This window comes from Rana temporaria, chromosome 10 (genome assembly GCF_905171775.1).
Source record: "Rana temporaria chromosome 10, aRanTem1.1, whole genome shotgun sequence".
NCBI classification, from domain to species: domain Eukaryota; kingdom Metazoa; phylum Chordata; class Amphibia; order Anura; family Ranidae; genus Rana; species Rana temporaria.
In genome coordinates, this window is record NC_053498.1 from 99,972,781 (window position 1) to 99,990,207 (window position 17,427).

The window sequence follows — 17,427 nt, forward strand, 5'->3', positions numbered from 1 at the left end:
CGAGGCAGGCTCGTTTAGAAGAAATTTGCTACATTAAAAACAAAGAGCTCTTTGTAGGGGAGATTTCATTCACAACACAGCCCCTTCCATGTTCCATGCAAGCTGCAGACACAGAAAGCGTCGCTAATCTCATTCTACGGCGGATGCAACTGAAGCGAAGGCAGTGTTGCCAACCTACCCGATTGAAATTTACTGGCACAGCCACGTTTACTGACATTTCACAAAAGTTACCAAATTACATATACCGTATTTTCCGGCGTATAAGACGACTTTCTAACCCCTTAAAATCTTCTTAAAAGTCGGGGGTCGTCTTATACGCCGGTAACCTAACATCTTAACTTACCAGAATCGCGGCCGTACGATTTTTCAAAAGCCGCGCCTCCGACGTCTTCTGTTCCGTGATAGGCGGAAACAATCAGCTTCCCAGGAGGCACTGTGTTCAGTGTCCGCCTATCACGGAGGCCCTCTCGTCCTGTGTTTAGTGGCCTCCGTGATAGGCGAACACAGTGCCTCCTGGGAAGCTGAATGGTCCGCCTATCACGGAACAGAAGACGTCGGAGGCGCGGCTTTTGAAAAATCGTACGGCCGCGATTCTGGTAAGGCAAGATGTTAAGTTACATGGCCGCGATTCGCATGGGATAAGGTAGGGGCACAGTCTGGTCATGTAATGGGGCACAGTCTGGTCATGTAATGGGGGCACAGTCTGGTCATGTAATGGGGGCACAGTCTGGTCATGTAATGGGGGCACAGTCTGGTCATGTAATGGGGGCACAGTCTGGTCATGTAATGGTGGCACAGTCTGGTCATGTAATGGTGGCACAGTCTGGTCATGTAATGGTGGCACAGTCTGGTCATGTAATGGTGGCACAGTCTGGTCATGTAATGGTGGCACAGTCTGGTCATGTAATGGTGGCACAGTCTGGTCATGTAATGGTGGCACAGTCTGGTCATGTAATGGTGGCACAGTCTGGTCATGTAATGGTGGCACAGTCTGGTCATGTAATGGTGGCACAGTCTGGTCATGTAATGGTGGCACAGTCTGGTCATGTAATGGTGGCACAGTCTGGTCATGTAATGGTGGCACCGTGAGGCGAGGCATGACTAGTAGGAAAGGGGGTAGTCTTATACGGTGAGTATATCCCAAAACCAACATTTTGGCTGGAAAATTAGGTGGTCGTCTTATACGCCGGAAAATACGGTAGATTTCAATAGAAACGACAAAGGTTGAACCTGTACAGTAGTTGCTTTTGCGGTTTGCCTCACGTCTAGATGATTTGGAGATGGAAGTAAAATCGTATGCAATTGGAGTACATGTAAATTTGGAATTTAGAGAAAAAAAAATATATAGATAGATAGATAGATAGATAGATAGATAGATAGACACACGGCTGGTGCTACCACTAGGCAAACTAGGGGCGCCCAGCCACTCAGGGTTTGACAAATTTGCTTGGAATCTAGGAGCCAGCTAAAAAAAAAGTTAGGAGCCAGAAAACGCACCCCGTCCCGACAAGCTTTTTGCAGGAGCGAACACATACGTGAGCAGCGCCCGCATATGTAAATGTGTTTAAACCACACATGTGAGGTATCGCCGCGATTGGTAGAGCGAGAGAAATAATTCTAGCCCTAGACCTCCTCTATAACTCAAAACATGCAACTTGTAGATTTTTTTTAAACGTCGACTATGGAGATTTTAAAGGGTAAAAGTTTGTCGGCATTCCACGAGCGGACGCAATTTTGAAGCGTGACATGTTGGGTATGAATTTACATTATCTTTCATAATATATAAAAAAAAAAAAAAAAAAGAAGGGGGATAACTTTACTGTTGTCTATTTTTTTTTAAAGTGGAGGTTCACCCGAAAAGTTAATTTTTAACATTAGATTGATGCTCATTTTGTCTAGGGGAATCGGGAATTTTTTTTAAAATCGAAGCAGTACTTACCGTTTTGGAGAGCGATCTTCTCCGCCGCTTCCGGGTATGGGACTGGGCGTTCCTATTTGATTGACAGGCTTCCGACAGTCGCATACATCGCGCCACGATTTTCCGAAAGTAGCCGAACGTCGGTGCGCAGGCGCCGTATAGAGCCGCACCGACGGCTTCTTTCGGCTACTCGTGACGCGATGTATGCGACCGTCGGAAGCCTGTCAATCAAATAGGAACGCCCAGTCCCGAAGACCATACCCGGAAGCGGCGGAGAAGATCGCTCTCTAAAATGGTAAGTACTGCTTCGATTTAAAAAAAACTTCCCGATTCCCCTAGACAAAATGAGCATCAATCTAATGTTAAAAATAAATTATATTATATATATATATATATATATATATATATATATATATATATATATATATATATATATATATATATATATATATATATATATATATATATATATATATATATATATATATATATATATATATATATATATATATATATATATATATATATATATATTGTTTGGGGGTTCCAATTAGAGGGAAGAAGATGGCAGTGAAAAATGACATTAGAATTGCTGTTTAAAGGGGTGGTTCCCCCTAAAACAAATTTCTAACAATACATTCGTAAGGCCCGTTACACTGCGGGTAGGCTGGCTTTTGTTTTGTTTTTTTAGTACATACCTCGATATCGGCGTTTCGTCCTTTGGCGGTGGGCGTTCCTAGTTGATTGACGTTCCTCGGACGGGCGCATACTGCGCATCACGACTTTCCGACAGAAGCCGAACGTCATTGCGCAGGCGCCGTATAGAGTCGGCTCTATACGGCGCCTGCACAGCGACGTTCGGCTTCTTTCGGAAAGTCGTGACGTCACGTATGTGCCCGTCGGAGGAACGTCAATCAACTAGGAACGCCCACCGCCAAGGGACGAAACGCCGATATCGAGGTATGTACTAAAAAAAAAAAAAACAAAAGCCAGCCTACCCGCAGTGTAACGGGTCTTACGAATGTATTGTTAGAAATTTGTTTTAGGGGGAACCACCCCTTTAACTTATAATGCTTAACTTGTAATACCAATGGCTCACCACCAGATGGCGCCAGCTTTAAAAAAAAAAAAAAAAAAAAAAAAAAAAAGTGCCCACCTTCCTAGCCAAGTCACCAGGACACAATTTCTAGTCGCCATGGCGCCAGGGATTTGTCGAGCCCTGGGGTAGACCGATATGGGTTTTTCTCTGGCCGATGTCGATAATTTAGGCAGATTTAAAAAAAAAAAAACCTAACCTCACCCACTCCATCCTGCTTACTCCTGTCACTCTAGCACACACTTGATGTCCTCTGTACAGATGGCAGTGGTTTGGAACTGACAGATGGCTCGGATTTGCTGTGGCACTGGCAGGTTTCACACTAAGCCGAGTGTAACTGTGTGAAAACTAACGGAGAGGGGAGATGTCCGCTCGATGTCGGGGGTGGACTGGACCCAGCAGCTAAATTTCACCAGCCAATGATTGGGCTGCTTTAGAAAGGGGGCAGGGCCACATACACGTAGCAGCCCGCCCAGATACCATCCCATCGGCTGGTGCAATATAGCTGCTGGGTCTCACCCACCCCCAACATCGAGCTGACAGCTCCTCGCCTCTCAGGTTTCACACTCAGCAGCATCAGAGAAGGGAGGAGAAACTGCGATCAGTGTAAAATATCGGCCGATGCCGATTTATAAAAAAAATGGCCAAATATCAGCCAATATAGCGGCCTACCTCTAGTTTATATAGGGTAGAAACTGGCAGGATCAGCCAGGGTGTTGTTTTTTTTTTTTTTTTAACAGGGGTTTTGTGTGCTGTATAAAAGGCTTAATAAAAAATAAAATAAAAATAAAAAACACACATACCACACAAAAAAAAGCTGCAAGAGGTCTTGGGCCCCTTTTCACACATATAGACCGTTCAGGTTCGCCTGTCAGTTTTTTCAGGCGGACCTGAAAAGGGACACTCCTTGTACCTCTATGGAGCGACACGGACTTGTTACCGCTGACAGTCGATCCACTAAATGCAGACGGATGGAAACCATATTTTCCATCCATTTGGCGGATTGGATAAAAACGGACAGGAGGTCAGTTCTCATCCAATCCCCATAGGAGGAGAGCGGGGCTCCAACAGGTCCATCCCTGCAGAGTGAGTGGAGACGTACCAGTCACCCGCCTGCGCCGTGGGGGATCAATCCCTGCTGAGCAAGTGAAGACAGTTCAAGACCGCCCCATTTAAAAAGAGGCCTTAATGCGAATTGAAGCAGATCATCTTTCCCCCGCCTGAACACAACACATGCAGTTTCCTGATCCTTAGACCCTGTTCACACAGGGGCGACTCGTCAGGCGACGCAGCTGCCTGACAAGTCACGTCCCATTCTAGTGAATAAAACCGTTCTAATAGGAGCGACGCAAGTCATCCAGCAAGAACCCCATGTAGTCTGCCCTGCCTCCACTTAGGATTTAGCGAGCCTTTCAAAAAAGGGTTTTTCACATTATTGCGGCAGTCCAAAAAAATAGACTACAGGGAAGAAAACAGTTATTAGCTTTTCAGAAAAGCCGCAAGAATGTTAAAAGAAGTCTGAAAGAAATAGAAAAAAATAAAAAAATAATCATTAACTTGAAAGACAAGGGGGGGGAGGTGACAACTCACATGAAAGTAGGATTTATAACACCCACAATCCTCACTAGTTACATAGGAGGTGACAGGAGTAATGCCAGCTCTGAACAGGAGCCATGATGGCAAAGGTCACCCCTCCAGTCCTGGGCAATATCATCTGACCAATGTTGATATGTTACACATAAAAAGAAAAAGTTATATTGCGAAAAAGGATGTTAAAAAAAATGTGTCCTGTCAAAAACTGCTACAGGGCTTCAAAGGAAAAATAAAAACTCAAAATATGTGCTCATTAACATGACTGTACTTTCCCTGTATGTCAATTGCAAACAATGCAGGCCAACAGGAACACAAACTGCAAATATTCAACTAGAAAACACGTTCCACAAGCCAACTTCTACCATTAACATTTATGCAAACCTCAACAATGAACCCTTCTGGTTTTCTCCCATAGACTCTGGTAAAACTATACTAATAAAAGCATTTTGGTAAAGCCATTTGATATTATAAAAAAAAACCCCACCCCCTGTTCATCCTGCCAGTTCTTGTGATCCAATAGCTTCAGGTGCAGACTTATCAGTAATGCGCCCAGCTCTACAGAACACAGTCCATTCATGGTATGTAGAAGAGAGGGGGAGGTGTTCTGTAGTCCTAAATGACAACACTGTTCCTTAAAGCGGAGTTCGTCTGTTGTGTCTAATAAAGGGGTTGTAAAGGTAAAAAAAAAAGAAAAAAAAATCCCCTAAATAACTTCCTTTACCTTAATGTAGTCCTCCTTTACTTACCTCATCCTTCCATTTTGCTTTTAAATGTCCTTATTTCTTCTGAGAAATCCTCACTTCCTGTTCTTCTGTCTGTAACTACACGCAGTAATGCAAGGCTCTCTCTGGTGTGGAGAAAGCCTCTTGAGGGGGGAGGGGGCGAGCAGGAGTGTCAGGACACTCTACAGATAGAGAAAGGAGCTGTGTGTTAGTGGGCGTCCCGACACTCCTGCTCTCCACACCAGGGAGAAAGCCTTGCATTACTGTGTGTAGTTACAGACAGAAGAACAGGAACTGAGAAATCTCACAAGAAATAAGGACATTTAACCTCTTGACCACTGGGCACGAAAACCCCCTTAATCACCAGACCAATTTTCAGCTTTCGATGCTCTCACAATTTGAATGACAATTACTCAGTCATACAACATTGTACCCATCTGAAATTTTTGTCTTTTCCCACAAATAGAGCTTTCTTTTGGTGGTATTTGATCACCTCTGTGGTTTTTATTTTTTGCGCTATATAAAAAAAAAAAAAAACTGAAAATTCTGTAAAAAAAAAAAAAATTCTAGTTTCTGTCATATTAGCAGGTCATTTCTCACACACAGCATATGCATACCACAAATTACACCCCAAAACACATTCTGCTATTCCTCCCGAGTATGGCGATACCACATGTGAGACTTTTACGCAGCGTGGCCACATAGAGAGGCCCAACATGCAGGGAGCACCTTCAGGCGTTCTGGAGCACCCAGACCAATTCTGACATTTCTCTCCTACATGTAAAAATTATTATTTATTTGCTAAAAAAAAAAAAAATTACATAGAACCCCAAAACATATATGCTTTTTTTTTTTTCAAAGACCCTAGAGAATACAATGGCGGTTGTTGCAACTTTTTATCTTGCACGGTATTTTCGCAGCAATTTTTTGAACGCATGTTTTTTTAACCACTACCCGACGGCCGTACGACTTTATACGGCCGCGGGGTGGTTGTGAATCTCTAACAGGCCGTAAAAAGACGGCCTGCGCGCGCATCCCGTGGCGCGGGCGCGTCCAACGGCGGCGCGCGCGTGCTCGCCGCATCGCTGAGATGCCGATGCGAGTGCCTGGCGGCCGCGATGTCCGCCAGGCACTCGGGATCGGCGGCTACAGGGACAAGATGTGGAGCTCTGTGTGTAAACACAGAGATCCATGTCCTGTCAGGGGACAGAGGAGACCGATCTGTGTCCCTTGTACATAGGGACACAGATCGGTCACCTCCCCCAGTCACCCCCCCTCCACCTACAGTTAGAACACAATTTAGGGTACACATTTAACCCCTTCCTCACCCCCTAGTGTTAACCCCTTCAATGCCAGTCACATTTATACAGTAATTAGTGCATATTTATAGCACTGATCGCTGTATAAATGTGAATGGCGCCAAAAAATGTGTCAAAAGTGTCCGATGTGTCCGCCATAATGTCGCAGTCACGAAAAAAATGCTGATCGCCGACATTAGTAGTAAAAAAAATAAATAAAAAATAATAATAATTCTGTCCCCTATTTTGTAAGCGCAATAACTTTTGCGCAAACCAGACGCTTCTTGCGATTTTTTTACTCCCAAAAATATGTAGAAGAATACGTATCGCCTAGACTGAGAAAAAAAATGTTTTTTAAAAAAAAATTGGGCTATTTATTATAGCAACAAGTAAAAAATATTGTTTTTTTTTTCAAAATTGTCGCTCTATTTTTGTTTATAGCGCAAAAAATAAAAACCGCAGAGGCGATCAAATACCACCAAAATAAAGCTCTATTTGTGGGGAAAAAAGGACGTCAATTTTGTTTGGGAGCCACGTCGCAGGACCGCGCAATTGTCAGTTAAAGTGACGCAGTGCCACAAGCTGAAATTTCACCTGGTCAGGAAGGGGTATATGTGCCCAGTAAGGAAGTGGTTAAAAAACTGTTTTGTGCTTAAAAAAAAAAAAAAAAAAAAGGAAAGTTAGCCCAATGTTTTTGCATACTATGAAAGATGAAGTTACGCTGAGTAAATAGATACCCAACATGTCACGCTTCAAAATTGCACACGCTTGTGGAATTGCGCCAAACTTCGCTACTTAAAAATCCCCATAAGCGATGTATTGCAAGGTATTGGAGTATGGTGGAGTATTGCAGAGTATGGGGGGGTATTGCACAGTATAGGGAGTAATTGCACAGTATTGCGCAGGGATGGATGGCTGGATCTGTGACTGCAATTGTCACAGATCCAGCCCACAGTGCTGCTGCCGCCACCCGCTCTCCCCCCCCTCCCACACTGTACCGAACGGTACAGAGAGGAGAGGGAGGAACCGGCGTCATGTAATGACGCCAGTTTGTTTACAAGTGATCGCGCCGTCATTGGACGGTGCGATCACGTGGTAAGGAGCAGCTTCCATTGGCTCCTTACCGCGATCCTTGTTGCTGCGGGTCCCGTGGACCCGGTGAGCGCCGGTGATCGTGTGTGCGCGCCCGCTCGGGCCTGATTCTCCAGGAGGACGTATATTGACGCCCTCCCAGAGTAAGGGAACCGCCTTGTAGCCGTATTTCGGCTATAGGGCGGTTACTAACTGGTTAAAAAGCAAAATCGAAGGATGAGGTAAGTGAAGGAGGACTGCACCAAGGTAAAAGGAAGCCTTTTAGTGAAAAACTTTTTTTTTTTTTACCTTTACAACCCCTTTAAGTCAGCAGCTAAAAAAAATAAAATAAAAAAAAGGTAGCTGCCGACTTCTAACACACAATCACCTGTCCCAGGACCCAGCCGCCCGAACCCACGCTTCTCTCCTGTCAGAACTCCACTTGGTTCCCAGCTCCCATTAATATTTACAGTTCAGCTCTATTCCTGCACAAATCCATTTTAACATTGGCCAAGGAGAAGAAAAATCATCACTGATCAGGAAAGTAAACAATAGACACAGATAACAGCACTGAGATAAACAGGAACCAATGTCGCCAGTGTCTACCTTGGCAGCTCTTTTATAGACTCAGCAAATCTGATGTCCAAGACTGCAGAATACGTACAAAGGTCTGACTACAGAGAACTTGGAGGCACATAGTAGCAATCAAATATTTGTTTTAAGAAAAACTACTCCAAGAGGGACTTCAGTCTCTCCAACCCCACCTCCATCTTTGTTACTCTGGCACATCTGCCTTCAGTTTCCTGGCAGTGCCTGCAGAACATATGTGCACGCACCTTTGGGGGGACCAGGTACCTGCTACCACTGCCAGCTGAGTTCACTGTGGCAACCCCCCCCCCCCCCCTCCTTCCACTGCAGCCAGCCCATTCCCAGAGCGCTACACATGCAGGGATTCGGCTGTGAAGCTGCAAGGCCTCACAGACGGTTTCCCTCATTAGAAATGGCAGCAGCAGGAACTAATTGGGGGGGGGGGGGGTTGAGAGACTCAGGGTGAGGACACTGCTGGATTCCTGGACAGAAAAGTGTCCCAATATTAAAAAGTGAGCAGCTACAGCATTTGTAGCTGCTGACTTAATTTTTCTAAAGGAGCTCCTCTTTAAATTACTGCAAGACAAGCAAATCCTGGAATACAATTCAAGTAACACTGTACTTCTCAAACGTATATGCATTTCTGCCACTGGGGGGGGGGGGGGGGACACTGCAGGGGAAAGGCTCCAATTTCCTTTTGTGGGCTCCATCTTGGGCGACTGTTGGAATACAGTAGATAATAGTTTCTGTACTCTCATGCCTTGATAGTATGAAGGGTTCCATTTGTAATAATAAAAAAAAAAAAAAAAACCACACTGAAATCTTGGCTAGAAAGCATCAGATCATTCACGCCCCCCCCCCCCCCCCAACCTGGCCAATCGGGTCTCAGGACCAGCTTCCCGATTGGCTGGGAGGAGAAGCAGGTAGACATTAGCGAATATTAATTTGTTAATGTCATTCAACTGGGTAGGCTCTGCGCCCCGAGCCCACCCTTTTTTGAAGCCAATAAGAGCCTCAGGCTCCAATCATGTGCTTCAAAAAATAAAAAGTTGAACTACGCAAACGACATGTAGATTAGGAGGCCAGGCGCATAGATCAGGGGTGGCGGCTGCCACTGACTGCATCCAGTGCGAACCCAGCCTTAAAAAGCAAAATATAAATCCCTTCTGTCAGCCCAAGATCAGGAAGTGACGTCACATCTGAAAACCACCCCAGAGTGAAAGGGGTCTTAAAGCTGAGATTAGAGGAGCGTGGCCCCCACCGTCCCAAGGGGCCAGTCTGTGCAAGGAAGATGTTAGGAGCTTGTTGCTCCATACTGTGACAATGAAAGGATGTAGCAGCAGGAAGCTGAAGGAGAAAAAGTCAGAGCTGAACACTATTTCGCGTTTGGTGCACAAGGACTGTTCGACGGTCTGGAGGACCAAGGCAGGAGGCCCACTTCCTCCTTCCGCCGAGGGGCTGCAAAGGGGAATAGTCTAATCGCCTTTCGGCAGCCCCTCCTGTAGGCGATCGCCTGGGACACGTGACAGGTCCCAGGCGATCGCCTGTCCAATGAGATGGCGCAGCACCGCTCGCGCATGCGCAGTGAGTGCCCGGCCGTGAAGCTGAAAGCTGCCGGGTGCCCACAGTTAGGATGAAGACGCCGGCGGAGGGGGGGGGGGAGCGGAGCTCCGTGCGGCGCAGGACGGTGGAGCAGGTAAGTGTGTTTATTAAAAGCCAGCAGCTACACTTTTTGTAGCTGCTGACTTAATGAACATAAAAAAATGAGTGGAACACCCCTTTAACCAAAAATAAAATAACCGCACAAAATTATAAAGTCAACTAGCAACTGCTGCTGATCACAATGTGCACCTGACAGAGCACCATAAACAGGACCTCAGTGTTATTAAAACACCCACGCAAGCTCTAAAGTTTAGCCAGGAAAGGGCAAGGTAGTTCAAATATTTGCCTCAGCTTGTAACCATGACACAAGACCCGGTTCACACAGGGGTGGCACGACTTTGGGGGGGGGGGGGGGGGTGTGACTCGGCAAGGCGATCTCAAGACGACTTCAGAGGCGACTTGCAAAACGACTTCTGTATTGAAGTCAATGCAAGTCGCCCCCAAAGTCGTACAAGAACCTTTTTCCAAGTCGGAGCAACTTGATTCGCTCCTATTAGAACGGTTCCATTGAACAAAGCGGAGCGCGACTTGTCAGGCTGCCAAGTCGCCTCTGCGTGACCTGGCTCTAAAAAGATAAAATGTTATAAATCTGCACCTCAGTTTACTTTGTGTGAGCAATTGTTAAAACAGGGGTCGACAATATCCGGGCGCCAGGTTGCAATTGCGACAAGAAATTGTGACCTGGCGCCCACGACCGCCGGTAATTGAGGCCGCGGCTTTGCGGCCTACAAGCCGCGCTTCAATTACCGGCCACCGCGATCGCGGGGAGGGAGCGCACCTGTGTCTCCGTGCGCCCCCGCCGCGCGATCGCGGCGGGCCCGCGACAGCCGGTAATTGAGGCCGCGGCCTTGTGAAGTCCCAAGCTCTTAGTTCTGTGAGCTGGCACCATCTGGTGGTGGCCGTTGGCATTACACGTTAAACAGCAATTCTGTGCCATTTTTCACTGCCATCTCCTTCCCTCACATTAGAACCCCCAAAACATTATATATATTTTTGATTCTAACACCCTAGTGAATAAAATGGCGATTGTTGCAATACTTTGTCACGCCGTATTTGCGCAGCGGTCTTACAAGCACACTTACAAGCTTCAAAATTGCGTCCGCTCGTGGAATGCCGACAAACCTTTACCCTTTAAAATCTCCATAGGCAACGTTTAAAAAAAATCTACATGTTGCATGTTTTGAGTTACAGGGGAGGTCTAGGGCTAGAATTATTGCTCTCGCTCTAACGACCGCGGCGATACCTCACGTGTGGTTTGAATACCGTTTACATATGTGGGCGCTGCTCACGTATGTATTCGCTTCTGCACGCAAGCTCGTCGGGACGGGGGTGCGTTTTCTGGCTTCTAACCTTTTTAGCCGGCTCCTAGATTCCAAGCAAATTTGTCAAACCCTGTGTTAAAAGCAACCAAAGAAAAATGAGATCCCTTTAGTCAGAGGTCTTCCACAAGGGCCCAGTCACACCAAGAGTGTTGGGCAAGCTTGCCCTGCGCAGTCTCAACGCAAAAGACAGGGCAATTTGTCTGCTTTACTATGAAGTCAGATCACACCACTGCTTTGTGGTGGTGTGCGCTGGGGGGTGGGTACCACAAAAGAGAAGGACCACATTCACATGCAGTCTCCTCCCAGCTTTTAGAGCTAGAGTTGTATCCCATTCACTTCCTGTCCCTTATCCACCAGGCAGGAAGTGAAATGTCATCATAATGTTTAGACTGCTGTGGCCAGACTTTGTTCCTGCTTTGGTGAGGAAAAAGTAAAGCGTTGGATTTACCATCACTTCCTGTCCCCGGTGACAATGATTGGATTTACCATCACTTCCTGTCCCGATGACAATGATTACCAATTGGGACAGGAAGTGATGGTAAATCCAACACTTTACAGTTGTCACCAAAACAGGAACAAAGTCTTGCTTTAGCAGTCTAAACTTTATGATGAAATTTCCCCTCACTTCCTGCCTGGTGTCTAAGGGACAGGAAGTGAATGGGACAAGGAATGTAAAGCTGGCCATAGACGGTTCAACAGGGACCAGCTGAAATTCAAACAATGTATAGGCAGTCTGAATATACCCAAGTTGATTGATTAACTTGGGTGCAACCAGACAGATTTATCGTACAATTGGCAGTGGCTACATTTAAACCGTCCCCACTCTATCCAAACCTAAAGAAACAATTTGGCTCTGAAGTGGTTAAAAAAACACCTCAGTCATGGAGTCAGAGCAAAACACTCTGGTGCTTCGTTCCTCCATTATCAGCAGGAGTCATTACTAAAACCTTCAGGGCTCCAGCGCAAGAAAACATGAAGGGTCCCCCTGGCCCTCGACTGGGGCTCTTCCTACTGATCCCAGAGCCCTTTATTATGGTCCCACAGTAGGCCACCTTCCTGCTGTCTTGAAGTCCCCCATGGTGGCGGAATGCCAGAGCCCAGTCGCAAGTGCTTCCCTGGTAGTTCCGCCACTGGTGTCAGTTTTGTTTTCGTAAAAAAATAAAAATAAATATGGGGACCCTTGTTGGGGAGATATCGAGGGTCTACACAGACCCCTGATGTCTCACTTTTGAGACAGAGGAGACTAAGGTCAGTCAAAAGTCCCGTTCTCTGTAGCCTTAGCTGTACAGAATGAATGAACAGGAATAGCTCTGTACAGAACTTCTCATTCATTAAAGCGGATGTGCCATGGGAACAAAATATTAAAAGTCAGCAGCTACAAATACTGCAGCTGCTGACTTTTAATATTAGGACACTTACCTGTCCTGGAGTCCAGCGCCGATCGCAGCAGAGCACGAGCGATCGCTCGTCACTCTGCTGCTCCCCCCGCCATCCACGCTGAGGGAACCAGGAAGTGAAGCGCTGCGGCTTCACTGCCCGGTTCCCTACGGCGCATGCGCGAGTCGCGCTGCGCCCGCCGATTGGCTCACACGCTGTGTGCTGGGAGCCGAGTGTTCCCAGCACACAACGGGCGACAGACGGGATGTGACGGAATGCCCGTCTTTCGCCCGTATCGTGTGGCCGGAAGTGGGTGCAAATACCTGTCTTTAGACAGGTGTCTGCACCCCCCTCCCCCCTGAAAGGTGTCAAATGTGACACCGGAGGGGGGGAGGGTTCCGATCAGCGGGACTCCACTTTAGGGTGGAGGACCGCTTTAACTGAAGCATAGTAAACACAGTTTACTATGCCGAGCTATGAATGAATAACTATTAAAAAAAAAAAACTATTAAAAACAAGGAAGTGGTGGCAGGCACCCTCCCTCCGGGTGGACGTCATGACATCTTTGTCTTCCCGGCATTGTGGCGAGCACTCGCCGCATCACTGTGGATCCGATACGCGTGCCCGGCGACCGCTCACCACAGATCAGGGACGTGGATCCATGTTCTGTCAGGGGAGAGAACTGATCGTATGTTCCTTGTATATAGGAACAATGATCGGTCACCACCTCTCATCAGTCCCCTCCCCCCATAGTTAGAATCACTCCCTAGGACACACAATTAACCCTTTCCCTGCCAGTCCCATTTATACAGTAATCAGGGCATTTTTATAGCACTGATCACTGTATAAAATGTGAATGGTCCCAAAATAGTGTCAAAAGTGTCTGCCGCAATGTCAGAAATAATAATAAAATTGCCATAAATATCCTCTATTTTGTAGACGCTATAAACTTTTGCGCAAACCAATTTATACGCTTATTGCGATTTTCTTTTACCAAAAATATCGGCCTAAACCAAGGAAAAAAAAAAAAAAAAAAAAAAAAGGATATTTTTTTTTTTTTGCACTATAAAACAATTATGACTGACAATTTTGAAAAATACCACCAAAAGAAAGCTCCATTTGTGGGGATTTTTTTTAATTTGGGTACAACGTCGCATGAACGCACAATTGTCATTCAAAGTGTGACAGCGCTGAAAGCGGGGGTGAAAATGCCCTGTATTGAAGTGGTTAAACACATGCTTGTATAGAGCTCTATAGGCTCCTCGTTTAATGGAGAGTTACTAGGAAGTCAAGGAGGCAAAAATGCAGCCAAACCACTGAAAAAAACCACCAAAAAAAATAAGGGGGGGGGGGGGCTGATTTTCTTTGTCTGTAATTAAAGCGATTGTAAACCCTCAGGTGATACACAGATGAAACAAATCCTCCTACACAAGTTGTACCTGTCCATCTGCAGTCTTTATAAATTCAGCACTTTGAACAGATGTAAATCTCGTCTTAGGCTGCAATCACACCTGAGCGTTTTCAGCCTGAAAAACACTCACAACAAGCAAAATCCCATTCATTTCAATGGCACCCGTCTGAGAGTTTTGTCACCTGAAAAACGCTTAAAGCGGGGTTCCACCCAGAAGTGGAACTTCCGCTTTAAGCTTCCCTTGCCCCCTTACATGCCACATTCGACATGTCATTTTTTAGGAGTGGGACCACCTGTCCTACTTCCACCCAGGTGACGCCTCCTCTCGCCTTAGGCGAGTTAAGGGAGCTTCTCCTCCCACACCCCCAATTTCTGCCATCTACAGTCTAATCCAGGGGTGCCCAAACTTTTGAAGCGTGAGGGCCACAGCCCACTATACTCTTAGCAGATCAGATTGGAGGTAGTACACAAGTCAGTTTACATCTGCCAATCCTTAGAGGTGAATGGAGGGTCCAATTGGGCAAGACTCACCGCGTGAAAGGGGCCCAAGGCCGCTTTCACACTGATACGCTTTGATTTACCAACGCAGTGTACCTTTGGCTTTCCTGCACTTTGCAAGTTGCAATAGACTTATTACATTCTGCATGTTTGGTGTATTTTCAGAATGTGTGGCTCAGTGCAGGTAACCCGCGGGTGCGCTGCTCTGCATCTTCGGATCAGTTTGAAAGCAGCCCAGTAACCACTGCAGAACAGATATGCCCAGATATACTCTGAGTTTAGTAATAAACTGACCTTTAACAGTGTTCTATCCCAGAGCAGGAGGTCGTGGGCCACATCAGAGGGCTCTGCGGGCCACTGGTTGAGCACCCCTGGTCTAATCCTATTGTGCCATGGCACCCGAGTTCTACAGGTTGGCATTTCTTTACCAAAATACAAATATTGTCGCCCCTCAAAAGTCTTCAATCACACAAACGTGTGTGCATTTTCTGCATGGAACGCGGGTCCTCCCTGGCACAGCTTGTGCTTAAAATATGCATCCAATGCCTAATGACTATGTACGTACATGAACTCCATCACACAAAATGTGCAGATATGTACGGAGCCGGCTGACGCTGCGTCCTACTTTTTTCTGTACACAGCTAAATTCATGACACATTCCCATTGTAGGCGCTGATGTGCCCACAGTGCTGTGTTCTGATGCATACAAAACTTTACACGTGACATTTTAGACGCCGGGTGAACGAGCCCCTCACCGGTTATTTATAAGTGGTTGTAGACTGCACAGTCCAAGGGTGAAGGAGGCGCATATATCACCCCCCCCACCACCACAACTTTGTATCACCCAGAGGGCACCCACGACGTGGGGCACGACACCTCGCGCTGTTACTGCACACTCATCAAGAAGCCAACTAAGACTTCAAATTACCACCACAACTTTGTACCCCACGCCGTTGCGGCACAGAGGGGGGCGCTCGCGCCGTTGCGGCACAGAGGGGGGCGCTCGCGCCGTTGCGGCACAGAGGGGGGCGCTCGCGCCGTTGCGGCACACTCATTAAGAAGCCAACTAAGACTTCAAATTCCCACTACAACTTTGTACCCCACGATGTTGCGGCACAGAGGGGGCGCTCGCGCCGTTGCGGCACACTCATTAAGAAGCCAACTAAGACTTCAAATTCCCACTACAACTTTGTACCCCACGATGTTGCGGCACGGAGGGGGCGCTAGCGCCTTTGCGGCACAGAGGGGGCGCTAGCGCCTTTGCGGCACAGAGGGGGCGCTAGCGCCTTTGCGGCACAGAGGGGGCGCTAGCGCCTTTGCGGCACAGAGGGGGCGCTAGCGCCTTTGCGGCACAGAGGGGGCGCTAGCGCCTTTGCGGCACAGAGGGGGCGCTAGCGCCTTTGCGGCACAGAGGGGGCGCTAGCGCCTTTGCGGCACAGAGGGGGCGCTAGCGCCTTTGCGGCACAGAGGGGGCGCTAGCGCCGTGGCGGCACAGAGGGGGCGCTAGCGCCGTGGCGGCACAGAGGGGGCGCTAGCGCCGTGGCGGCACAGAGGGGCGCTTATTCAATTAAAAGCTTTGCTGGCCATCAAGAAGCCAACTAAGACTACAAATCCCCCCACCCCCCGGATGGTGTACTTACCCTGTAGCTGGGCTGACAAGGCTTCATGCTGCTGCTTGAATTTCATCGCCTGGACCTCGGAGCTCCGGGTTTTGTCCTGCACGTAGTTATACAAGTAGAGCCCGCCGCCCAGTCCCAGCACGGCCAGCAGGCACAAGGCGGTATGGAGAAGACTCTTCTGCCTCCTGCTGCACACTCCGGTGCCCATGATCGGACACACCGAGATCCGGAGCTTTTCACTCTGCCATCCGCCCCACAGCACAGATCAGGTCACCAACACACCCCAGCGGGCTCCTCCGGGCATCCTCATCCCCTCCTCTACAATCACCGGATTCCTACTTCTTCCTAAATCCACATCCGTGCAGTCACTGGCAGATCTCCTCCAACATCGCCCGATCACTCCTCCGCTGCCCGGATCTCACCCAGGTCCCGATCACTCCTCCGCTGCCCGGATCTCACCCGATCACTCCTCCGCTGCCCGGATCTCACCCAGGTCCCGATCACTCCTCCGCTGCCCGGATCTCACCCGATCACTCCTCCGCTGCCCGGATCTCACCCGGTCCCGATCACTCCTCCGCTGCCCGGATCTCACCCAGGTCCCGATCACTCCTCCGCTGCCCGGATCTCACCCGATCACTCCTCCGCTGCCCGGATCTCACCCGGTCCCGATCACTCCTCCGATGCCCGGATCTCACCCGGTCCTCACCGCTTCCCAAAGTTGCAACATTTTCAAAGAGGAAGCAGCGCTGACACGGACGAGTGACAGGAGCGCTGACCAATGGGAGGTCCGGAAAAGGACAGAACTACGGCGGAGGGGCGGGGCTTCTATTAAAGGGCTCAGCCGTTAACCCTTTCCTCCCATCAGTGTCACCCACATGGGCCAACAGAGTAAACTAACTTGTCAGGCTTGCAGTGGAGGCTGGTGCTCAAAATTTTGGGGCGGGGGCGCAAACAAACTGAAAAATTCTGAAAAAAAAACATAAATTGCAGCCTCTGTAGCCATCAAACGCAGCCACTGTGCCCATCAAACGCAGCCACTGTGCCCATCAAACGCAGCCACTGTGCCCATCAAACGCAGCCACTGTGCCCATCAAACACAGCCACTGTGCCCCATCAAACACAGCCACTGTGCCCATCAAATGCTGCCACTGTGCCCCATCAAATGCAGCCACTGTCAACGCTCCCAACTGTAACTGATTTCGAGGGGCTGTCCCTGATTTGGAGCAATGTCCATCTTTCCCCCTCATTTGTC

General features: G+C 47.9%; 1 protein-coding gene across 6 annotated transcripts in view; it reads right to left on the reverse strand.

The window, feature by feature from the left end:
* The window catches only part of LOC120915378 (Golgi integral membrane protein 4-like), a 134,194-nt gene extending 117,519 nt beyond the window's left edge, over positions 1-16,675 (reverse strand). For 3 of the 6 annotated variants that reach the window (XM_040325815.1, XM_040325812.1, XM_040325813.1), the window contains exon 1: positions 16,197-16,675. In XM_040325815.1, coding sequence (XP_040181749.1) covers positions 16,197-16,383 — 187 coding nt within the window. In that variant the 5' untranslated portion in view covers positions 16,384-16,675. The remainder of the gene's footprint in view (positions 1-16,196) is intronic. The other 3 variants (XM_040325816.1, XM_040325814.1, XM_040325811.1) reach the window with 1 other exon arrangement.
* Positions 16,676-17,427: the final 752 nt, after the last annotated feature.